At 35.7% G+C, this 26,921-nt stretch overlaps 1 protein-coding gene across 3 annotated transcripts in view; it reads left to right on the top strand.

The window, feature by feature from the left end:
• Positions 1–25,791, top strand: part of LOC126811195 (importin subunit alpha-1) — a 184,175-nt gene extending 158,384 nt beyond the window's left edge. Inside the window, exons 10-12 of one of the 3 annotated variants that reach the window (XM_050536758.2) lie at positions 1,612–1,794; positions 3,180–3,329; positions 24,403–25,787. In XM_050536758.2, the coding sequence (XP_050392715.1) occupies positions 1,612–1,794; positions 3,180–3,329; positions 24,403–24,501 (432 nt within the window). In that variant the 3' untranslated portion in view covers positions 24,502–25,787. Of the gene's footprint in view, positions 1–1,611; positions 1,795–3,179; positions 3,330–24,402 lie in introns of all 3 variants that reach the window. The other 2 variants (XM_050536759.2, XM_050536760.2) reach the window with 2 other exon arrangements.
• The last annotated feature ends 1,130 nt before the right edge of the window (positions 25,792–26,921 follow it).

Below are 26,921 nucleotides of genomic sequence, written 5' to 3'. Positions count from 1 at the left end.
TTGGGATTTCGGTGGGGGACATCAGCCTCACTGGTCCTGCCATCTGCAGTTGATAGGCAATACTGACTCTAATCTGTGAACAGAACAGTTCTCCATTGCCTGTGTCACCAGTTCTGGTTTTGTTGGGCAAACTGTAGACGTTCACGTCGATGGCGAGGATGGGTCTACGGCAATGGATGTTCTCTCTGGTGAGACGTCGGCACACTGTATCAGTACTGATGGTCTTCCGTGTGTTCCCAGTGTCTGGCATGCTACGTCTCAGATTCTGCACGTGCTTTTGCACAACATGGCGTTTTTGTCGCCTTGTGGTAACCCTTGATCTACCAGTTCGGGGGCGATCATCCGTGGTGTTGGTGGCCCGAAAGCGGCTTGAGTAGTGTGGCCAGCGTCGAGTTTGCCAAGCGCCTGGTTCCTCTGAGCTGTCGTGAGTCGTGGCAAGCTGCTGATGTTGTAGTGTGAATGATTCAACCAGGTATGGGGGTGCATTTTATAGGACTGGTCCCGGTGAACAGCACGTGCAGCATGAGTTGTCAGGTTGCGTTTTTGAGAACATTTCCTGGCTTCAATTCTGTGTTTGGGAAGGAGCTTTATTGCTCAAGTAAAGTTGGAGATGTGGTCACAAATATACAATAAAAACATTTGGAAAGTTTTATACAACAATGCGTCTATTCAGTGTAACATACCAACCTGACGTTTCTTTTGCTGCTTAGTATATATGGTATATCAAGATTGTGGACCTCCTAGAGGTCACAATTTTAATCTGATTTTGATGCTATTTGAAATGCGTGTTTTTAATCCAAAGATCTTGATTCTGTTCGATATTCGCTTGTTGTATTATGGCCCCTGATGGTACGAAAAATCGTGGTTTTTAGCTTGTGGTCCCTGTAGAGTCACAATTTTATCCGATTTAAAAAATCGCGCATATCTGAATGTAACTTCCTGAATTATGTTCGAAAAATCACATTTTTAGCTTGTGGATCCGCTTGTGGATTCTCTAGAGGTCACAATTTTTTTTTAGATTTTAAAATACTTTTAATGAAGGTTGAATTCGAATTTCGGGAAAACGGAGGCTCTTTGTACCCAAATTGTGTTAAAGTATGTAATATGAAGGTTGTGGTGTGGACCCTCTAGAGGTCACAATTTTTATCCGATTTTGATGAAACTTGTCCCTTTTGATATTTACGCATTTCAGACTGTAACTTTCTGGATTATGCCCCCTGATTGTACAAAAAATCTTTTGTTTTTAGCTTGTTCTCTATCCATCTCTTGCAAAATGTGGGCCTTCAGAGGTTCTTTTAGACTATCGATCACATTTGTTTTGTACATAATATATTAATGTTTTTCACTTTTAAATAACTGTTGTAAATGTGATCTAATTATATAAATATAATATAGAGGGCAGACAGCTAGCTTATATGATTTAATGTATGTCAGAATGAAGTAAAGTGGAGAATTTTTTACCTGGACGTATTTATTTATTTATGCATTTATCTACCGTAAACAAAGAAGTACTTGTACTTTATCTACTACAAAATTATTACATAAAACTTTATAATTGCTGAATGTCTTGTTAAATTTCATTAATTTAGTTTTATTGGGGTTTTTTTTTAGGGCGATTTTAAGAGTCAGAAAGAAGCTGTATGGGCTATTACTAATTTAACATCGGGTGGTACAGTTGAACAGATAGCCTATCTAGTTCAAGCTGGTGCTGTACCATTGTTATGTGGACTACTGGGTGTAAGAGAATCAAAAGTTATTCTTGTCATACTTGATGCTCTTTGTAATATACTTCGAGTGAGTCATTTTTACATGCCAACATTAAAATGTAGTCTTATATTGTTGTTGTCGGTCTCTCTGCCGTCGCTTTAATTTATGCTATGAAGAATTCTATTGGTTCTGAATGATTTCTGAAAAATACTTTTGTGGTTATTTATATGATCACTTTGAAAAATTCTGAACCCTTAATAGACCAGTGATGGATTTTGCCTGTATATTCTGGACATGTCCGACGCTATTTTCTGAACTTCCAAAATTGTCTGACAAGGAATATGCCCAATCGGACATCAAGATATGGTGAATAATATTCAAAATTCCAAAATTAATATAGTGTACTGAGTGTATAACTACCACTCAACCCGATCATCGTTAATAATAGGCTGGATTGATTAGGTATTTAAGTGATAAACGTATTTATCGTGTTATATTGACTATACACCCACCTTGATTAACTACTATCTGCCATGATTGACTGGCTTAATCTTTTATCGGACAATTCATCATTCTAATCTTAAACAGATGTCATTGCTTCTTTTTTGTCGGGCTATTCATCAATCCAATAAGAGCGATTAGAATTTTAATCACAGCATGTATAAACTAGTCTTAGATGTCACATATCATTAGAGTACATGTATATAACACCCAAATCAATGGACAGTCATTTTGGCTACGATATCTTTTACGTCTTTTAAGGCTCCATATAGAAATTCTCATCAACAGTGGCACTTTCCAGCGATCTCGATTGTCGAACGAAAATCGCTTACAAGGCAGTGCTTACGATGAAGCTATGAGTCACATACGCCATACGTATGTTGAAGAAGGCTTAAAAGTAGGTACGGATCGGCAAGCTTTCGTTCTATCGTATTACGAAAACCTGTAATTTTATAGGAATATTACTGACACAAATTTGAACACCACACGGGAATTAAATATGAAAAATAGCGAGGTGTTCCTATTTTTATTACGCGCAGATTTGAATATTTTGTTGACATTTTATAAAGAAGAAAACGATTCTTATTCCGGAAGTTATGCATTCATTTGCTGTCGTATAAACAAAGACACGTAATGCATACTATTGTGAATTTGATGCCGAAGCAGGAGTTATTTTGTAGGAATGTTACTGAGATAAATTTAATTATTGTATGGGAATTAAATATGAAAAATAACGAGGTTCACCTATTATTACGTACGACATTTGAATATTTTGTTGACACATGATTTTTAATTGTGGTATTTGTCCGGCTGCTTATATTTCGTTATGCCCATTTATTTTCGGTAAAATGTCCGACAAGGAAAATTTTGAAATCCCATCACTGTAATAGACCCATAGAGGCTTAGGTTAAAGTGCGGCTCATTTGAAATTTTTAGTGGTGAAATGGAATTTAAAAAAATGTTATTTTAAGACTGCTGAGAAGATTGGAGAACATGAAAAGATCAGTGAAATAATAGAAGAATGTGGTGGTGTAGATAGTGTTGAAGCACTACAGAATCATGAAAATGAGCAAGTTTACAAGTCGGCTCTTGAAATTATAGAGAAATATTTTGGTGGAGAGGTATGTGAACATTTTTATATACGCCCACATTGAAATGTGGTCGTATATTGTCGTCGGTCCGGTGTCCACATATGCTTGTGGACCCTCTAGCTGCTAAAGTCAATATCCGATTGACTTTAAATTTATACAGTGTTTAAGAACGTGTACGTGAGACGACCATGCAAAATCGCCCAAAAACAACAACCTAAAGGGTCAGTGAAATTATCCTGCACTACCGAAATCTGCTATTTGGGGTGAAAAATACAGTTAATTTAATTTGACAATTTCTGAGGCCCTTGATTGTTTGAAAAATTGCCTTTTTAGCTTGTGGTCCCCCTAAAGGTAACAATTTTTATCTGGTTTAAAACCATCTAATGGGAAATTATTTGTTGGTAATATTAATTAATAAAGTATGATCTATATTATAAGTTATTATTTGTTGATACAAATTATGTCTAAATTTTTAAAGTAGCTTAGTATAACAATACAAATCACTAAATTATTTCTAAATTTTATCGGCATCTAGAAGACTGAATGTCTGACAGTAATCGCATGACATCAAAGGGATATGCTTAGGGCTGGGTAAAATATCGATATAAATCGATAATATCGATTGGACGGCCCAGAAAAGCACTATCGATAGCGGTGGGTTACTATCGATTATCGCTCTTAGTCTATTTTTCTTGCGTCTGAAATGTCAATGTTTTCTTTCAGTTAATTATAATACACCGCTCACTTTAATTACTATCAAGTATCAATGTAACACAAAACAAAATTGTGACTGCTTATTGAACAGCCGTTTTCATAAATTCAATCTCATTGAAACGTTACTTTAGTTTTGAAGAAATTATTGTTGAATATCGCTAAATCGGAGATACCCGGATGTGTAAATAAAGTTAGTTATTTCCCTTTGCAAGCTTCAGAATTCGTCTGCCATATTGATATTTTCGCGCGCACGTACGCAATGTTTTGAATCGGAACAAGTTCATTTTGGTCCCTTAACATAATTATTTACGATATTTCTTCATTCGGAACCACGGCTGCATTATTTTAATAATAAACAACATCAATTTACGTATATATACGTGATATAACAAGTTTTATTAATGTTTTCCAAATAAATCTCCTTAGTTAGACAGGAGCAAACGATCTTTCGCAACTTCGTATGACTTTGAACTTTGAACTTACACTGTATCCAGTCTTGATGACGACCGTGAAAATAAGTTTGTTTTCGATACTATCGATTATCGACCGACATTTCATTGCCGATTATCGATAGTAAAAATCACTATCAATACCCAGCCCTAGATATGCTCCCTTTTTATCTTTCATTCCAATATGATATTTTCCTGCCTTTTCCAAAACTTCTACTCATCATGATAGTGTCCAGATAATACCAGCAGTGAACTAGTTAAAACGAAGGAAAAAAAATGCTGCAAATAAGTAAGATTTGGAACTATTTTCCGATAAGTAACAGCACAAGACTTGCGGCGCTTCATACGTTGATGCATTCAGAAGTGACACTTATATGATAATGACTATTTATACAATACTGAATATTGAAACAGACTATAGTTCTGCAAGGGCTTCATTAACAGCCGGCCGCCGCCGAATTTGCCCGGCTACTTGACTCGTTGCGCCGGCTATATTATGATTCCATCTGAGAATTTATTATGTCATGAAAAGTTTGTGAAATGGAGTACTTTAAGTATAAATGTACTTGTATACTGAGTTTTGCTACGTAATATAGAACGGGTAGCCGGCGAGTTTACAAAGCCGATTTTGTTGAAACTTGAAATGTAAGTTTATAACCCAAAGATCTTGGTTCTTTTCGATATTCGTGCATATCGGACCGTAACTTCCTGAATTATGACCCCTGATGGTACGAAAAATCACGTTTTTAGCTTGTGGACCCTATAGAAGTCATAATTTTTACCCGATTTAAAAAAACGTATTATTATATCACCGTTACACCCTAGGGACAACTCAATTCGAAATTTCGTGAAAATCAGCCCAAAATTGACAGACAAAATGGCCGCCGTTCGTTCTCAAATAGCGTAAGAAAATCATATATCAAGGTTGTGGACCCTATAGAGGTCACAATTTTTATCCGATTTTGTTGAAACTTGAAATGTAAGGACGACTGAGTTTGAATTTCATGAAAATCGGCCCAAAATTGACAGACAAAATGGCCGCCGTTTATTCTCAAATAGCGTAAAACTATGGTATATCAAGGTTGTGGACCCTATAGAGGTCACAATTTTTATCCGATTTTGTTGAAACTTGAAATATAAGTTTATAACCCAAAGATCTCGGTTCCTTTCAATATTTGCCCATATTGGACCGTAACTTCCTGAATTATGGCCCCTGATTGTACGAAAAATCATGTTTTTAGCTTGTGGACCCATTAGAGGTCATAATTTTTATCCGATTTAAAAAACCATATTATATTACCGTTCCACCCTAAGGACAGTTGAGTTTGAATTTTGTGACAATCGCCCCAAAATTGACAGACAAAATGGCCGCCATTCGTTCTCAAATAGCGTAAAAATATGGTATATCAAGGTTGTGGACCCTATAGAGGTCACAATTTTTATCCGATTTTGTTGAAACTTGAAATGTAAGTTTATAACACAATGATCTCAGTTCCTTTCGATATATGCGCATATCGAATTGTAATTTCCTGAATTATGGCCCTTGATTGTAGGAAAAATCACTTTCTTGTTAGCTTGTTCTCTATCCATCTCTCGAAAATGTGGGCGTATCCTGCCTGGCAGCCGCTGGTTATTCATTCGATGATGATAGACAAATGACAAACTGATCACGTGATAACCATAATTGAAATTGCTATAAAATAAAATTTTGTTTGACTATCTGGAATAGCCTGCACTAATAACGACAACATTTATAAAATAAAGCTTCTGTCAGCATGTGTATTATAAAGTAAAGAATCATAACGTTTAACAATATTGACCAGATTGCAGTACGCTGTCAACGAATGTTGATGCGTTCGATGAGATAAAACCTAATTGCCAGCATCAGATAAGCAATTAGAAAATATTTGTCGGACAACATGAACAGATGAAACATTACAATCAGTTTTAAGATATGTTTGCGAAGGATGGCCTGAATACAAATGTAATGTTAGACAAAATTTATTAGAATATTTCTCAGTTCGAGAGCGCTTAATCAAAATCAATGGATTATTGACATTTGGAAGTCAAATCGTTATTGCTGTTTCCATGCCGAACGAGATGATTGGCAGAATTCATGATGGGCATTTTGGAATTACAAAATGTCATGAACGCCTTAAAGATACGTTCCCAGAAAAGTATTTATCGGGTGGTTATTTCCAATAAAAGTATGGCAATTTTGGTATATATGGAAAGTAGAAATATCCAATCTTACTAGAAAAATACTTGAGTCCCCGAAAAACACTCATGGAGCGTATACAGGACAAAAATGTAAGGGTTCCCCTCATCGACAGCTCGACGATTAGGAATGTCTGCTCTCGTGACGTCATAGGTTGCACACGGGCAGTGTATATTCCGAGAATTTGATTTGGATTCGATATTTGTAATAAAAAGTCAGCGATTAAAGACGTCATCTTGTGTATGCAATGAATTCTCCACGGACTTTGCACCCGTTGCTAGATACCGAGAGAGGTAAGTCACGTGACACAAACATGACCTCTTGATCGATTTTATATGGAAAGGGTATTCCTTGGCAATTACAATGTTTTGGGAAGGATTTGAAGCAAAATTATGATATATTAATTAGTTTGAATATGTTTTTAGTCCAAATATATCATCAAATCACCCAGTTTGTAGCGGGAATGTATCTTTAACATGAGCATTTGATGACCAGGAATTATCAAGGACATAGATTATAAAGTTTTATCATGTGAGTTCTGTCAAGGAAATAGACCGAATCAAAAAAAAGAACCTTTACTTCCTTGGCAACATTTACTGTCTGTTCCAAGAGATACTCAGACTCTAAAATTCCTCGCCATTTCTTCATTTTTTAAATTTAAACGGCCCAAACTTGGTGACATACCTGAAATTGTCATCCCGTTGCTCTCTTCCTGGAGCCTTAACGCCTAGAAGTTCGATAAAATTCACTATTCTCTAGTAAATTTCACATATTTCGACATTGTTTCTTTCTCAAAACATAAACATTACAGAGTGCGTCTGCGTAATGGGACACTTGCATTTCGCGTAAAGGGTAGACAGGGATTTCCAAATTGGGTACATTCGGTTCTAAATATTTAATAATGGAAAATTCGCCCGTTTCTTTTGCGGACTAATATTATGTTTTGTTTCCACCTGCTTATTTCGCAGTAACACTGCTTATTAAGACACTTGGTTTTTGAGAGCAAGGTCTGGAGATGTGACTTTTTAAACACTTTATTAGTTTTCCAAAGTACATAGGTTCTGATCAGCTGTAAAGAAATATTTAAAATCTTTTTATCTAAATTATCCCCCTTTGGTAATACAGTTTTTAGCATATAAACTAGATAATAATTATTCGGTTGACACACAATCAACGGCATAGAATACACGATGGCACAAGCTATAATAATTATTGATATAAAATATTATTTTATCGCAATTTAGCTGATATATAACTGGATAGCCCTCATAAATAAGTAGTGGAAGGAGGGAATCGATTTTCATATTCCGTTTTCCTGCAAATGTTATTTAACTTCTTTATTATATAATATTTGTATTTTTGTCCCCAACCTTTCGAAGAAAGCAGGGGACTATTAAAATCGGTGTGTCTGTCCGTCCGTCACACTTTTTGGGACACAATAACTCTCTCTAACTGAGCCAGAATGTTCAGACTTGGTGTAGGTGTTTATTAGGTCAATGCCTTGATGGAGTTCAAAGATGAGCATTTTCTGCTTAGTGTAAGCAGAGATAAGCAATTTGATTGGTTGATGCTTTGGGACACGATAACTTTAGTTCTAATTAAGTGAGAGTGATGAAACTTGGTGTATAGCTTCATTACATCAATACCTTGACTAAGTTCGATAATGAGCATTTTTTGCTTAGGGTAAGCAGAGCGATAAGCAATTTGATTGGCCAAGACTTTGGAACACAATAACTCCCCTTCTAATTGAGGTAGAATGTTCAAACTTGGTGTAGGTGTTAATTAGGTAAATGTCTTGATGGAGTTCGAACATGAGCATTTTGTGCTTAGGTTAAGCAGAGATAAGCAATTTGATTGGTCAAGATTTTGGAACACAATAACTCTCATTCTAGTTGAGTTAGAATGTTCACACTTGGCGTAGGTGTCTGATAGGTGAATGCCTTGATGGAGATTGAAGATGAGAATTTTCTGCTTAGGGTAAGCAGGGATAAGCAATTTAATTGGTTGATGCTTTGGGACACGATAACTTTAGTTCGAATTAAGTGAGAGTGAGGACACTTGGTGTATAGCTTTATTACATCAATACCTTGACTTAGTTCGATAATGAATATTCTCTGCTGTCATGTCATGGCTGAGTTCAATGATTTACATTAGTCGATGCTTTGGGACAAGATAACTTTGATTCTATCTGATGGAGAGTGCTGAAACTTAGTGTATAGTTTGATTGCTCGATACTTTTGAAAAAAATAAATGTGCGATTAATAAATATGTGTCATCTATTTATTTTTGGATTTCGGCGGGGGACATCAGCCTCACTGTTGGCTTGTCTAAACATTTATATACTCGTAGTGTTGATATATAAGATCAACCGAAAACACATGAATCATTCTGAAATTTTGCCATTTGTGAGAAATAGGCAATTTTGTGGGAGTCACTTTTCAAAAGAATATAATATTGTTCTATTTTCATGACATTTGCACAATTTGATGCCTGCTGCGACTGTTCATGTATCATTCTTGTCATTAGGAATGACGTCATTTTGGCAAAACTTTTACTATTAACCCTTATTAAACAAAGTTTTATTTCAAATGTACCCGTTACTTTATATTTAAATTTTAAAACTTTAATTCCACTCATCGAAAAGCACAAATCAATGCAAACATATGGATATCAAAAGATAGTTTATAACTTGATGCAATTGTCCAAAAGGACCCTTTACCTATTTTTGCCCAACACATCTATAGTGATTTTGAAAAAAAAAAAACCTTTTACTTTTAACCCTTATTAAACAAAGTTTTATTTCAAATGTACCCATTACTTTCTATTTAAATTTTAAAACTTTAATTCCACTCATCGAAAAACACAAATCAATGCAAAAATATAGATATCAAAAGATAGTTTATAACTTGATGCAATTGTCCAAAAGTACCCTTTAACTATTTTTGCCCAACACATCTATAGTGATTTTGAAAAAAAAAACCCCTATATTTTCAAACCTTAAAGCAAACATGTTTTGTTTTTTTTAAAGAGTGTTATTCTATACCCTTTAATAAAAATGTTTACTAATTTCCTTTAAACATGGGTTCCTGTGTACAAACTGGGTGATTTAATAGCATATATGGACTAAAAAAATATTCAAACTAATTAATTTGTCATAACTTTGCTTCAAATCCTTCTCAAACATTGTAATTGCGAAGGAATGTCCTGCTATAAAAATTCGATCAAACCAGGTCATTTTTACGGCACATGACTTACTTCTTTTGGAAGTCAGAGGAGAATTCATTGCATACATAAGACGATGTTGTCTTTAATCGCTTACTATTTATTACAAATATCGAATCCCAATTAAATTCTCCGATTATCCACTACCCGCGTCTTTTTCCGTCATTTTTATCTCAGAAAGTGTTGTAAGTCAAACTCTTCATAAAGTTTATCAACTTGTACATCAAGCGCTCAATGTTCGAGTGTGACCTTGACATCACGCGTGCAGAAATTCCTAATCGTCGGGCTGTTGATTAGGGGAACCCTTACATTTTTGTCCTGTATATGCTCCATGAGTGTTTTTACGGGGAATCCAGTATTTTTTCTAGTAAGATTTGATATCTCTACGTTCCATATATACCAAAATGACCATACTTTTATTGGAAAAAAAACACCCGATAAATACTTTTCTGGGAACCCATCTTTAAGTAATATTGTGTAGATATACGATCAGGCATTGGTCACTTTCTACGGGTTTCACACGTCAACATGCTATCATAAATGGCCATTTCGTGTAAATTGTTTACACGTGTATGGAAATATGTTAAATGATAACAGACACCAGCGAAACCAGTCGTGACTGCATAGCAGTTATAATTTTCTATCATTTTCTGAGCTGTTTCTAAACCTTTTTTATTTGCAAAATAAATGTTGGTATCTTAAAATTCCTCACAGTTCACTGGATCATAGATATTCTTAGTATTGCATTACAATAAGTTACAAAAAGACAAAAAATTGAATCTCAGAAAATATAACCCCTTAAATAATTGATTATTGTTATCTACAATTTGATATTTCAAGATGAAAATTACGCGAGATGTCAAAGGATGTACCAAAGTATTATGCAGTTATTTCGAGAAACAAAATTACATCCCGTAAAATCCTTTTAAAAGGAGGATCCATCTACAAAACCGGAAAAAGACAAAATTATATAATAAGCGAGACCAGCCACATATGCCGTGTTCTGCAATGCATAACCATGAAAATGGAATGATGTAATTGATGTTTAATTTCACGCCAGCGTCAACTGGGCGATAATGCGCCAGACACAATTATTATATAAAAATCGTTTTTGCTTTTGTTGCAGGCTTCATGAGAATTTAAGTTACGTATACAATTAGTTTGATCATTACTCCAGCCCAGAGATGAGATTTCGCCTGTATATTCCAAACATGTCTGACGCTATTTTCCAACGTCCTAAATTGTCCGACGAGGAATATGCCCAATCGGACATCAAGACATGGTGAATATTCAAAATTCATATAGTGTACTGAGTGTATAACTACCACTCAACCCAATTATCGTTGATAATAGGCTGGATTGATTAGGTAATTAAAGATACATTATGTAAGATTTAGATAAAGAACTAGCCATTCTTGTTATAATAGTTCGAAAGTAGATGATGTAAAATGAATAATTTGAAAATTTCATTCAAATTACTCTATTGCAAGCGAAGATATTAGCCTTTGAAGGTTTGACAGACGTGTGCAATAATTTCAACCACCGTACTGGTTGATCGAAGCTAAGTCTCGGTCCTCCATATTTTGATTAAATCAAAGTATCGTTGAACCATTCTAATCTAATTGTGATGTGGCATAGCTAATTGAGTCGGTTGTCGCAAAGCTAGATTCCGAGAAAGCGTGCAATAATGGTTCAGTAGGTCAAAATTTTCTAAATTCATATTTCCTCATTAAAAGTCACATAAGTACCTCTTTCGTCGATTAGAAGTTAGATTTTCATGAAAAGAACATCTTTAGTGTTCAAAAATCACATTTTGTAAAAGGCAATCCGTAAAAAAGTCATTAATTATCTCGAAATAAAGCAAAACAATCATTCATTTATTTGCTGTTTTCGTAAAATATCCAAGCGGGGAATTCCCAACATACGGGTATTAGTATAAAGAGGAGGGCTATCTGTGGCACTCATTATAATAATTCTACGTCATTATGAGCTAAAAAAAGACCGGGAATCCTCAGAACTTTTATAAACAATCTCCGGTGTTGTCATGCTAAAGGTCACCATGACCCTTAAATCCCGGTCTTCGATTGGTCGATTGCCTTTCTGCGAGTCACGCGCAGTACATTGTGGGACATATTCAAGATGACAGCTCCCATTGTTGTGAAAACAATCACTTCAAAACATTGAATTTTTTACATATTGTGAATAAACTATTGATAAATATTGAATGAATATTCTTAAGAACATCAGGTAGTACTTATCGTTATAAGTTATAGGCCTATAGTATTGACATACGTGAATATGGCTCTTTCCAAGGAGTGAAAAGTTGCCGATAGTTTGAATCAGTTGTCGGCTTGTAATTTGCATGGTGCTGTTAGTGCATCACACTGGAATGAGTTGATGTCCACATACTTCTGTGACGGGGAAGGCAGTGACTTGGGTGATTCAGAGGATGACGATGGCTTAGATGAAATTGAAATTGATGACGAATCTGAAAATGTAGGCCAACAGGGCCAGGGTGACACTGACACTAGAAATGACAATAATAATGTGAATGAAAATGTTGTTGTCAATGATGATGATCAGCCTCAAGACCCCTTGGTTGTTGCTGAGATAGCAGCTGCAGTAAATGAAATGGGGGAGTTGCGTCCTAGTTCTGATAAAGAACAGGAGTATGAGCTCATCAAAAACTTCACCTGCGAATGTAAACTAAATGATGGGAAACCATGTTACACTGTTCTGAGTTCGGACTCTGTCTATGAATTGAGAATGTGCATGTCAGCCCTCACTGATTTTGAGAAAGATCTAATTCTCCTTGGGAAAATCAGCTGCTTTTTTCCAACGGGAACTCCACACGCTGTTTGAAAAGGAAAGAACAAAAACAGAGACAACACCAACGCACAAGTTACTTCATGCACGGACATCGAATATGCCGTGACACATTCAAGTTCATTCATTGGTAAGTTGAAGTTTTTTATTTCAAAATAAATTACAATATTTTCCATAATATTCAAAATTAAAAACACGAATTAGAATTCAATAGTAATAAATTACAGTTATGCTGTTTAATCTTGTCATGAAACTATAGGATCCTAATATCCAATATGAAATATAGTGTACCATGGTTTTGGGTACCATATTATCCAGCGTGGTTTCCCCTTGTCAGTGATGCAGGATGGAGGGCCTGACAAGGACAGCTTTCTAGTCATTCGGATGGGACGAAAAACTGAGGTCCCGCGTATACATTGTCATCCAGGTAAAAGATCCCTTGGCAGTTGGAATTCGATATAAGAGTAGGCCGTAGTGTAGTCTGTATGGCGTATCCTGTCTTCATTAGCCCAGTTTAGGAGCAGAACAGTAGGACGTTAAACCCCATTTCATTTCATTTTGGGTACCATTTTGTAACGAACACATAAAAACATCCTACAACACAATGTGGAAGTAATTAGTAAATATATAAGGCTGATTCGCAAACTACAAAATAATAATTTAAAAAAGTGTAGATACTAGAATGCACTAAGTAGGCGTAAACGACTGCCGTTCAGTTTGAACTGTTCATGTATTTCACCTAACATAATTGATTAGAAATTACAATATTTTTTTCAAAACTTGAATATAAATCACTTTACAAACATTCATATTACATTAATATATGCTTTTAGAACCATTTTTGTTTATTTCAAGGTTAAATAAAATAGAGCCATACGCCCTTCATGCTGTAAATATAATAACACCAGAACTGCCAAGTCATTACCAGTAGCGCTTTCAGTAGTCAGTCCAGATATTACCTGGCTTTATGAAAATAAATTTTGCGAATTTTCCTTCTTTACATCCATATAGGAACACAAAATTAATGGTAATCATTAAGAGTTGGCCTACTAAAGTTATATTTTAATAAAAACTGATGAAATGTGAAAGATCTTATTGTCAATAGGCCTACAGTATAGTTAGTTCCTGATCTCCTGGCAACTTTTGTTACAAAGTTTTTAACCTTTTCATCTTTTATTTCAGTATCAGTCAGAATAAACTCACAGCCATACTCAAGCACTATAAAGAAGAAGGATTGACCCCTCGGTTCAAGAAAAGTGGTGGTAGGCATGCTACAGATCCAAGGCTACTGACGCATGAAGACGTGACTTGTGTTGTATCTTTCATAATAAATTTTGCAGAGGCCCATTCAGTATCACTACCAGGGAGAGTTCCAGGCTATAAACGGTTTGATATAAAGCTCCTGCCGTCCCATTACTCCAAGACCAGTATCTTCAGACTAGGGCTGTCACGAGGCTGAAATGGTTAGCGCTTGCACATTGTATCTTAAGCTCTGTCATTGAGTCAACTAGCATGGTTTCGATTTCTCGGTTGTACGTCACAAGGAGTAGGATCACCTGTCTAACCTCGTGGGTTTACAGTGGGTCCTCCATGTTTCCTCCCACCACTAAAGACCCCTATGTGCAAGCGAATTATTGAAATAAAATTGAACCATGTGGTAATCCCAAAATGACCTAGTTTGTGTTGAGTGGACGTCAAACCCCATTTTATCCCTCTCTCGTTGTTATACCACCTAAACCCGTGCAGCGCTGGGTCATCCACTAGTATGATTTGGCTAGTGTGTCTGGCACTTTAGGAATACGTGTATTTTCATACTGTCCAAGATAACGAAGTTAGGGAGGGATATTGAAATGGGGTCCGTCCGTCTGTCCATCCGTTCGATTTCGTTTCCGGAGCATATCTCATAAACCGTTCAAGATATCTTTCTGAAACTTTGCACACACATCAACCTATTACAGTAGTTGTGCCTTTTGCTATTTAGGAATTTCTGAGATTTATATTTTTTGTGTTTCCATGGAAACAAATTTGACTTAGTTTTTGGTGTATAATTTTGTTTCCGGAGCATATCTCATAAACCGTTCAAGATGTCTTTCTGAAACTTTGCACACACATCAACCTATTACAGTAGTTGTGCCTTTTGCTATTTAGGAATTTCTGAGATTTATATTTTTTGTGTTTCCATGGAAACAAATTTGACTTAGTTTTTGGTGTATAATTTTGTTTCCGGAGCATATCTCATAAACCGTTCAAGATGTCTTTCTGAAACTTTGCACACACATCAACCTATTACAGTAGTTGTGCCTTTTGCTATTTAGGAATTTCTGAGATTTATATTTTTTGTTTCCATGGAAACAAATTTGACTTAGTTTTTGGTGTATAATTTTGTTTCCAGAGCATATCTCATAAACCGTTCAAGATATCTTTCTGAAACTTTGCACACACATCAACCTATTACATTACAGTAGTTGTGCCTTTTGCCATTTAGGAATTTCTGGGATTGATATTATGTGTGTTTCCATGGAAACAAAAATGACTTAGTTTTTGGTGTACAATTTGGTTTCCGGAGCATATCTCATAAACCGTTCAAGATATCTTTCTGAAACTTTGCACACACATCAACCTATTACAGTAGATGTGCCTTTTGCTATTTAGGAATTTCTGGGATTTATATTTTTTGTGTTTCCATGGAAACACATTTGACTTAGTTTTTGGTGTACAATTTTGTTTCCGGAGCATATCTCATAAACCGTTCAAGATATCTTCATGGCACTGAATTTTGAATTTCTCAGATTTGATAATTTGACTGTTCAAGATACCTTTAAAATAATTTTACCCATTATTTTATTTTCTGAAATCCAGCCTTCCATCCTGATTTTGTTTCTGGAGCATATTGTACATCGTACAATCTCGGCCGATGACAGACTTGTGCTGGGTATGTCAACGTAACAACTCTTTCTATCAGGACATGGTTTGTGCTTCTAAGGAAACTATACAGGATACTGGATTAGTGCTGGGGAAAAATACACCGAACTCTAGGAATCGAATAATGCATTATTCTTTTGATTACGCACAACAGGTGCATTACCCTTCAAACCCCATGCAGGCAGGCCCACTTTACTTCCTCACTCCAAGGAAATGTGGCTTGTTTGGTGTTACCCGTGAAGGCTTGCCACAGCAAGTAAACTATCTTATTGATGAGGGCATGTGCATTTCAAAGGGTTCCAATGCAGTCATAACTTTCTTGGATCATTTTCTTGATACGTTTGGATTCGGAGAAATGCACATGCAATTGCACTGTGACAATTGTAGTGGGCAAAACAAGAATAACATGATGCTGTGGTATCTGTTGTGGCGAGTTCTTTGTATACTGCACAATACTATATCCCTCAACTTCCTTATAACTGGCAGTGAAAGTGGGAAGATTTTTGTGCCTCAGAGGGACTGGAATACATACCTAAGACCATTTTTCAAATCACTACCTGGAATTAAAAAAACACAACATTTCAGGTGAGTACACAAGCTACATGTAATTATACTAAAGCACATTAAAAAGCATGTATTCAGGTGAGTAGGCGAGTCTGATTTGAAATTAAGATCAGCATTCTTCTACTGAATTAAAACATTGAAAGGAATGTGATTGAATGAAATTGCTTGAAATCTGAAGAAAATGTTTTGCTTAAAACTCATCAAAATTCTGTCTTTCCAGGTTTGATTCTGAGCATCCCGGCTGCGTTTTCTACAAGGAATTTTCAGACTCTAAGGAACAGATGGTCTGTCTCCTGAAGAACCTGACTGGCCGTCCTCCTCTTGAGCGACCTAATGAACTGCTGCCTACTAGCCTCGATGACAAACGCCAGAACTACTTGTTCAAGTCCATCCAAGAATTTTGCACCAGTGATGGGATTTTGCCCGTATATTCCGGACTTTTCCAAATCTTTTTTCCAAACACCCAAAATTGTCCGACCGGGAATATGCCCAATTGGACATCAAGACATGGTGAATAATATTAAAAATTCCGAAATTAATGTAGTTTACTGAGTGTATAACTACCACTCAACCCGATTATCGTCGATTATACGCTGGGTTTATTAGGTAATTAAGTGATCAACGTATTTATCGTGTTATACCGTCTATAGTATAAACCAACCTTGATTTAACTACTTAATCTGCCTTGATTGACTGACTTAATCCTTTGTCGGACAATTCATCAATCTAATCTTAAACAGAAGTCATTGCTTTCCTTTTGTCGGACTATTCATCAATTCAATAAGAATGATTATAATTTTAATCCACCTGTTTACCTCGTGGTTTCTCATTTGTCAGGCATCTTAATCGCATCGATGTGAGCCGACATCAACTATAATAAACTAATCATAGATGTCACATATCGTAAGAGTAAATAACACCCTAAATCAATGGACAGTCATTTTGTCTACGATATCTTTTACGTCTTTTAAGAATCCATATAGAAATTCTCATCCACAGTGGCACTTTCCCTTGATCTCGAGCGCGGCACGAATTTTCCTTAACATATTATTAGGCAGTGCTTACTATGAAGCCGTGTGATGTGAGTCACGTAGGCTATTAGTCTCTATTATCCAGAAAAATATTCTACGAATATGTTGAAGACTAGGAGTTTCTGGGTGACCCAGACTAGTACGCACCCAGCAAAATAACAAAAAGGGGAGGGGCTACCAATAGCTATGAGTAGAAATTCTAACGTATTTGTAGGCAGGAATTAAGAAGGATGTCAATCATTCTGCTGTGTTGCCTATGATGCCTGTCACTCTGTCGTGACTATGAAAGAGTGTTATTCGCTGAAGTTAGCTATGCCTGTTTACAAGTGATTTAACTATTTCTAACGTATTTGTAGGCAGGAATTAAGAAGGATGTTAATCATTCTGCTGTGTTGCCTATGATGCCTGTCACTCTGTCGTGACTATGAAAGAGTGTTATTCGCTGAAGTTAGCTATGCCTGTTTACAAGTGATTTAACTATTTCGGAAGTTCTGCATTCATTTGCTGCCGTATAAACGAAGACACGTAATTCTAAAGGAATATTATGGTTGTGAATTTGATGCCGAAGCAGGATCGGCAAGCTTTCATTCAACATATTACGAAAATGCTTAATTTTGTAGGACATTTACTGACATAAATTTGAATGCCGTACGGGAATTAAGTGTGAAAAATAGCGAGGTCACCAATTTTTATTACGTACGGGATTTGAATATTTTGTTGACATGTGATTTTTAATTGTATGAATTGAATATTGTACGGGAATTAAATATGAAAAATAGCGAGGTTCACCTATTTTTATTACGTACGGGATTTGAATATTTTGACATGTGACTTTTAATTGTGGTACGAATTTGTCTGCTTAAATAACGATAAGAGTTATGCCCCTTTATTTTCGGTAAAATGTCCGACAAGAAAAATTTTGAAATCCCATCACTGTTTTGCACCCCAGCTACAAGGGACATAATGTGCCCCATGCCAGTAAATAAAGTTGCAGAGGAATAAAGTGACAAAGAGGAGCCATTGGAACCTGTAGCTGGCCAAGCGTTGTAAAGTCCCGTGTGTCTGGACAACTGGACCTCCCTTGTGCTTGTGTGTGAAATGCTGAAACATGTCCCATTCATGAAACTATCTTGTTTGATTTCCAGTTTTAGTACTTTTGATTGTTGATTATATTTTCCAAATACTTTTATTCCAGAAATCTGTTTTTAAAGACAAAAAAGGTTGGGGGGTGGTTGCTTACTGCTTGACTGTTTCGTTCTTAATTATCCTAAAAGTAAATTAGTCTCTAAATCAGATGAGGTTGTTTAACATGTATGTTTATTTCCAGAGTGAATACCGGTATATCAAACAATATATCAATAAAAACAATTATTGCATATAGAATAAAATATTAATAAAGTTAATGAATAGTTAATAAGATGTCTATCTCTGTATGCTTTATTGTAAATTGTACATATACATATATTGTCACATACATTATTTAAAGAAATGAAATTATAAAACGAGAACTACAAAATATGTCTGCTTCCACCGAAGGTGATATCACAGATAATTTGTCTTACTTTTATTATCTTAGTGCATGTGAAGTCTTTTCTGTGGTAGTAAACCCATTAGTGTGAGAAGGTGCCCCTATCTCCAAGCCACATATACTCACACCAGGGATCGAAACCACAATTGCAAGCCAGAGGTGACCGACCAGCTAGAGTTCGAAGCCTGATACTCTAGGACATCCCATCTATATATGTTGCACTCTGCTGAGTTTATATACATATTGGAAATTAGGTCTGATTTAGAGCATCTGAAGTTTAGCTCATTAAACAATTAAAGATACATTATGTAAGATTTAGATAGAGAGCTGGCCATTCTTGCTATAATAGCTAACAAATAGATAATACAGAATAAAAATATTGAATATTTCATGCAAACTACTCGATTCTGAGTCAAGTTATCACTGTTTGTTGTAGTTTTGACAAGATGTGTGCATTGTAGTAACCAGGGCACTGGTATATTCAAGACATGGCCTTGCTTTCCGATATTTAAATTTAATTTTTAAATGACGAACCAATCTAATCTAGTTAAAATCTTGAGTATCTGATGATTTTGGTCTTGTTTTCTTAATAAATGCCTAATTAATATTTTATATAACATTTAAGGCCCAAAGACAGACCTGCAATAGGCATTTTAGCTCTTACGTAATGCATGTTAAACACAATAGCTTTAATTAGACAGCTGGACATGGTATGGTCTTGTCGTTAATTATAAGAGTACAACTGTGAGTGAGCTTAAATTATATATCTCTAGACTTTAAGGTAATTAAAACAATGAATTTACAAATGAAATGAAATGAGGTTTAACCTTATTTAATTTACAACTAGTCCAGCAAGCCTGAGGTTTGATTAACGTCTATAATGAATGAATATGTGTAGTAATAATAAATTAAAATATATAATATTTCACAAGTAATGTAGAGTTATAATTTACTCTATTACAGATCTATAAGCTTGCATACTGATGTTGATGATGTGCGAGATAAAATTATACCGTTTGAATTTTAAAAGTTGACCGAAACACATTAAATGGGATTTTTGAAATATAATTTCAAAAATCCAAGATGGCAGCCAAAATGTCATAATTTTCCATTATTTTGGGAAACATAGATAGGATTTGGATTGTATATTTTGTTCATCAGTGACGTTGATTGTCTGCCATCTTGAATTTATCCAAAATTAATGTTCGGGCCAACATTTGATTTCAGCGACCCCGAGAACACCATCTTCGGCACCATAGAAGCCATATCCTATCTATTTTTCCAAAAATAATGGAAAATCGTGACATTTTAGCACCATCTTGGATTTCCCCCATCTTGGATTTTTGATATATTTTGTGCCCATATTTGAATTCGGCGTTTCCAAAAAAATCTCATGTTACATAGCATGAAAGCTATGTATACCATCATCCGGACATAAGTTTCATTTTTTTTCGTCAATTTTGGCTGCCATCTTGAATTTTCGCCATCTTGGAGTTTTGAAATTAATTTTCAGTCCAATATTTGATTTCAGCAACCCCAAGAACCCAATGTTTGGCACAACACAAGCCATATCCTATCTATACTTCCCAAAATAATAGTAAATCGTGACATTTTGTCCGCCATCTTGGATTTCCACCATCTTGGATTTTTGATATTGTATTTTGTGCCCATATTTGAATTCGGCGTGCAAAAAAATCCCCTGTTACACACCATGAAAGCTATGTAAACCGTGATTCAGACATACTATAGAGGAATTTTCTTCTTTTTTTCGTCAATTTTGGTCGCCATCTTGGATTTCCGCCATCTTGGAATTGTTATGTTATTTTCAGTGCCGATATTTGATTTCGGTGACTCCAAAAATCCCATGTTATACACCATGAAAGCTATGTATACTGCGATCCAGACATAATGTAGTAAGAGGAATTTTCATTTTTCCATCAATTTGGGTAGCCATCTTGGATTTCTGATATATTTTGTGTCCATATTTGAATTCCCCCAAAAATTCAATGTTACAAACCATGAAAACTATGTATACTGCGATGCAGACCTAATATACAGGAATTTTCATTTTTCCTTCAATTTTGGTCGCCATCTTGGATTTCCGCCATCTTGGAGTTTTGAAATTAATTTTCAGTCCAATATTTGATTTCCGCGACCCCAAGAACCCATGTTTGGCACAACACAAGCCATATCCCATCTATACTTCCCAAAATAATAGTAAATCGTGACATTTTGTCCGCCATCTTGGATTTTTGATATTGTATTTTGTGCCCATATTTGAATTCGGCGTGCCCAAAAATCCCATGTTACACACCATGAAAGCTATGTAAACCGCGATCCAGACATAATATAGAGGAATTTTTTTTTTATTTTTTTCCCCCCGTCAATTTTGGTCGCCATCTTGGATTTCCGCCATCTTGGATTTCCGCCATCTTGGAATTGTTATGTTATTTTCAGTGCCCATATTTGATTTCGGAGACTCGAAAAATCCTATGTTATACAGCATGAAAGCTATGTATACCGCGATCCAGACATAATGTAGTACAGAGGAATTTTCATTTTTTCCGTCAATTTTGGTCGCCATCTTGGATTTCCGCCACCTTGGATTTTTGATATTATATTTTGTGTCCATATTTGAATTCCCCCAAAAATCCAATGTTACAAACCATGAAAGCTATGTATACCGCGATGCCGACATAATATTCAGGAATTTCCATTTTTCCTTCATTTTTGGTCGCCATCTTGGATTTCCGCCATCTTGGAATTTTGAGGGAAAAAATTCCAGTGTCCATATATGATTTTGACGACTCTCCACTTTCCATGTAGACACTATGAAAGCTATGTATACCGTGATTCGGACATGATATATAGGAATTTTCATTTTTACCTTCATTTTTGGCCGCAATTTTGAAAAATGGCACTGCACCACTATAAAAATAATTATTTTTTCAAAAATTCTTCTATATTCGTTTTTTGTAGCACATTTCGCATTGGAAAAACCTCAGGCGTTTTATTGAGTTTCAAAATAAATGTTTATTGTCCCATCCCTAGTGAAGGGATGTTGCAAAAATCTAAGTGTCATTTTCCGAGGCCATTTTCTCCTAATTTAGGAAACCAGGGATGTCCAGACCACCCAACTTCAAATCGCAATTTCTCAGAGATGAAACGTCGTAAAGCAATGGTTAATATATCATTGGAAAGCTGAGACCAGCCTCTCTTTAATTATGCTAAAACCTCATTTTTGAACCATTGGCCACTGTGACTCATTTTACTATGCCGGGTCACATTTAATGTCAGAGAAATCTGATGCGATCGAGAGTTGATTAAGGCCTGGATCAGTTAATTAATGTCTAATACTTTAGAAAACATTTCAGGCCTTAACGACCTGCAATAGACCAATTTAGCTCTTGCATAATGCATGTTTAAGTGATCAACGTATTTATCAACTCATACCGTCTATACACCTACCTTGATTAACTACTTAATCTGCTTTGATTGACTGACTTAATCAAAAGCTCAAATATCAAGCCAATCCAGCAATGGCCAGAGAGGGATTTTTCGGGCCATTGCTTCAGGAATACAATGGTAAACAGAGCTGCATCTTTTGGTTTAGTACAAAATTTTTAATAATATCTCTGAAACACTCGGGTTAGGCAAGAACATGATACTAGCAGTAGTCTCATTTTACTTTTACAAGGTTCGTAAAACAATTGTTGAGTTGCCTACCGTGCGTGTTACTAAATTCAATTTCTTGTTCCAACCTTCTGTTTCATAAAAAAAGTAGTCTTGATTATCCTGGCCTGTCAATCGGATGTAGAATGGTCGGTAGACTGGTTAAGCGAGACTAATTTCAAAACAAGGGAACATAACCTTTTTTTTAATAAAAGGTGTCCGGATGATCTGGCCAACACTCGTAACCATCTTTCAGTGTATTATTTATTGATGGTTAAATGGTCATAGCTTATTAAGTACAACATGACTCTTTATTTTGTGACTATAAATGTGCGAAACTGGTTCAAGGCTTGGTACCGGTATATTGATAAATATTGTGGTGTAATTGTCGAGATATTTAGAGATATTTATTTATAGTGGGTCACCCTACTTTTAATTGAAGTAGAATGTTAAAACTTGATGTAGATATTCATTAGGTGAATGTCTTGACTGAGTTCAATGATTAACATTTCAAGCTGAAGCTTAGCAGAGCTAAGCAGTTTCATTGGTTGATGCATTGGGACAAGATAACTTTGATTCTATCTGATAGTGTGGTAACTTATTGTATAGTTGTCCCCCGCCTTTCGAAGAAAGCAGGGGACTATTAAAATGGGTTCGTCCGTCTGTCTGTCCGTCTGTCTGTCCGTCCGTCTGTCTGTCCGTCACACTTTTTGGGACACAATAACTCTCTTCCTAATTGAGCTAGAATGTTCAAACTTGGTGTACGTGTTTATTAGGTCAATGCCTTGATGGAGTTCGAAGATGAGCATTTTCCACTTAGGGTAAGCAGAGATAAGCAATTTGATTGGTTGATGCTTTGGGACACGATAACTCTCTTCCTAATTGGGCTAGAATGTTCAAACTTGGTGTATGTGTTGATTAGGTCAATGCCTTGATGGAGTTCGAAGATGAGCATTTTCCGCTTAGGGTAAGCAGAGATAAGCAATTTGATTGGTTGATGCTTTGGGACACGATAACTTTTAATTGAGCTAGAATGTTCAAACTTGGTGTATGTCTTTATTAGGTCAATGCCTTGATGGAGTTCGAAGATGAGCATTTTCCGCTTAGGGTAAGCAGAGATAAGCAATTTGATTGGTTGATACTTTGGGGCACGATAACTCTCTTCCTAATTGAGCTAGAATGTTCAAACTTGGTGTATGTGTTGATTAGGTCAATGCCTTGATGGAGTTCGAAGATGAGCATTTTCCGCTTAGGGTAAGCAGAGATAAGCAATTTGATTGGTTGATGCTTTGGGACACGATAACTTTAGTTCTAATTAAGTGAGATTGATGAAACTTGGTGTATAGATTTATTATATGAATACCTTAACTAAGTTCGATAATGAACATTTTTTGCTGAGGGTAAGCAGAGTGATAAGCAATTTGATTGGTAGAAACTTTGGAACACAATAACTCTCCTTCTAATTGAGGTAGAATGTTCAAACTTGGCATAGGTGTCTATTAGGTGAATGTTTAAACTTGATGTATATGTAGATGTTCATTAGGTGAATGTCTTGACTGAGTTCAATAATTAACATTTCGAGCTGAAGCTAAGCAGAGCTAATCGATTTCATTTGTCGATGGTTTGGGACAAGATAATCTTGATTCTATCTGATAGAGAGTGATGAAACTTAGTGAAAAAAATAAATGTGCGATTAATTAATATGTGTCATCTATTTATTTTGCAATTTCGGCGGGGGACATCAGCCTCACTGTTGGCTTGTTTATAATCAGTTTGATTGCTTGATACTTTCGAAAAAAATAAATGTGTGGTTAATAAACATGTGTCATCTATTTATTTTGGGATTTCGGCGGGGGACATCAGTCTCAATGTTGACTTGTTTTAGCTTGTTCTCTATCCATCTCTTGAAAAATGTGGGCGTATCTTGCCTGGCAACCACTGGTTTTTATTATTGCAGGAAGAAGATGAGAATATTGCACCTACTGCCAGTGGTGATAATACAGGCTATCAATTTAATGCAGCTTCTACTATTCCTACACAAGGTTTTTCTTTCTAATAATGTTACAACTCAACTTATAGTGGAATGCAAGTACTCAAATTCAACCGGGTTAATACTTGTACATTTTAAGTATTATAAAAACTTTTTACACATTACAAAAGTAGAAACAATTGGTATATTGATGCCATATTAATTTTTATACGCCTAAACTGTCGACAGTCCATCAACAATTTAATTAGCTCATTTAGACAAGACTAGTTTCTATAGACCCATATTTTCATGTGGAGGTATTATACATCCGCTCCTTTCCGTCTGTTCAAATTTGATGTGGAAATTCTACAGGTCACATTTTTCTTCTTTCAGATTTCGATGTAGCTTATAATATATGTTCATATCCTAAAGTCGGGTCAAATTGTGGGACAAATGGATTATTGTCCCTGATTGTATGAAATCGTGTTTTGATCAAGCATAAATTTATTTCAAATTAGGTGTTTAAATTGGAATTGGGGGTCATGAGAAGATGAACCCTATCAACATCAGCGTTACTGAATTATCCCCCCCCCCCCCCAATTTGCCACGAACCACCTGGATGTGATACAGTCCAACATTTTTAAAGGATATATTTCAAATTTTGTGTGAAACATTGGCGTCATCCGAAGGCGAACCCTATTGATATTCAGAGTTCTGTGGCCTTCCGTTCGGCAAACTGTTAATAGTTTTGGATGGATTTATTATATATTTGTGAAGCATTGGGATCACAAGAGGACCAACTCGATCAATATTCACCATTCAGCTACTTTCAATTCTCTAGTAACCCAAACTTTTCCAAAACCTTTCTTAGCATGATAGTGGCAACACTTTTTAACAGATTTCTTTTCAAATTTGCTGTAGAAACGATAGATTAGATAAGGATCCGTATCAAACCTGTTTAAAAACCAAGTTTTCCTTTCCTGGCTATATTTGTTTTCAAGACAAAGCTGCTGTGTGGGCGTTTTTATCTTGGTGCAAATTCATAACTAATACCTAACTTCACAAATAATATCATTGTCCATTACTTGAATTCATTTTTTGTCGATTATTTTATGTTTCTTTTGAAATATTGTAAATTTCTTTATGCATGTGTGAATTAATTGCATGTATTGTCTCAATTTCTTTGTCTATTATTTAAATTGTATTCCTTCTTCTGCTAACTTTCACATTAATTTATATATATTGTTTCAAACTGTAATCAAGTGCTAGTAAATGAATGAGAATTTAATGTAATATTTACAGCCTTCTTGAATTTTTATTAATGGATTGTCTTGAATCCTATCGGTTATTGAAATAAAAGCTGTGTTAAATCCAATCTTAAACTAACTGTAGATGACTAATCTCTCATTGATAAATCGATATATACTCTTCAAAAAGAGTAGGGGGTATTGAAATGCAAATACTATGCAGGTTGTGATATGATAAATAGTCATGGTCTACGGACACTTGACATGCTTTGAGAGTGTTCACAGATGAAGAACTTATCGCCCCAACAGAACCACTGAGCTGCACATGCGACAGGCAATAGCGCCATACACGTGGGAGGGGCTCGTCAAAATTGACACTTCAAGGAAGAGTTGATGAAAACTACCACGTGCTGGTTTATCTATAGATGTTTGCTTTCCTATCGGTTCTTGCATAAGATTTACTGTTTAGCGTATCTTTGCTTTAGTGTGTTACGTTTAATTTGATCGGGAGACGTGTTTGCACCGTCAACCGACAACACTGCAAGAATTGGCCGTGGCACTGCAAGAGGAGTTGGTCAGATTGCCCCAAATCGTGATTGGACCGTTGATTAGGAGCATGTCATGATGAATTGCTGAATGTCTGAGGATTGGTGGAGCAAGTACTCATTATAAGACAAAAATCAAAAACGTCCATTTTCACTTTTGACAGTGTATCTCTTTGCGAGTGAAATGGGGCTGTCGGATAAGCCGCCCATATGAACTTTTTATGTGTAGGCAACTGGCCTGTTATTAACATACACTGGTTACCTCTAATAAAAACAGCAGTGCATTTCCGCAGTTTTGTATTGTTTCTGAATATCCCCTACTTTTTTTGAAGAGTATAATACAAATAAGTTTATTAGGGTTTCACACTGCATAGCTTGTGTGAAACACTATTGTTTTTGTTCAGATTATTCTTATTATTTTTATTCTTTTATTTTGCTTATATCTCAGCAACTACTTGTCACATCGTTATAGGGTCTTCGGTTTTACTGGGAAAGTGGGTGTGACCTAGAGGATACAGCCAGGGCTGTCGGTAATTTTTCACAGTTGATTTGCAGCACTGCTAATCAAAAAGTCCAATTTTGCCAAATTTGATTAGCAAATTTAAAAATTGATTTTCAGTTTCAACGTAAAACACCAAAATAAAAAGATATTACTTTAATTCATAACAAATATGATTAGATTCCATTCTGACTATTTTTAGATTTTTTTAGCACT

This window comes from Patella vulgata, chromosome 2, assembly GCF_932274485.2.
Source record: "Patella vulgata chromosome 2, xgPatVulg1.2, whole genome shotgun sequence".
Taxonomy (NCBI): domain Eukaryota; kingdom Metazoa; phylum Mollusca; class Gastropoda; family Patellidae; genus Patella; species Patella vulgata.
Note: the sequence above shows the minus strand (reverse complement) of the source record. Positions and strands in the feature narration are given on the sequence as shown.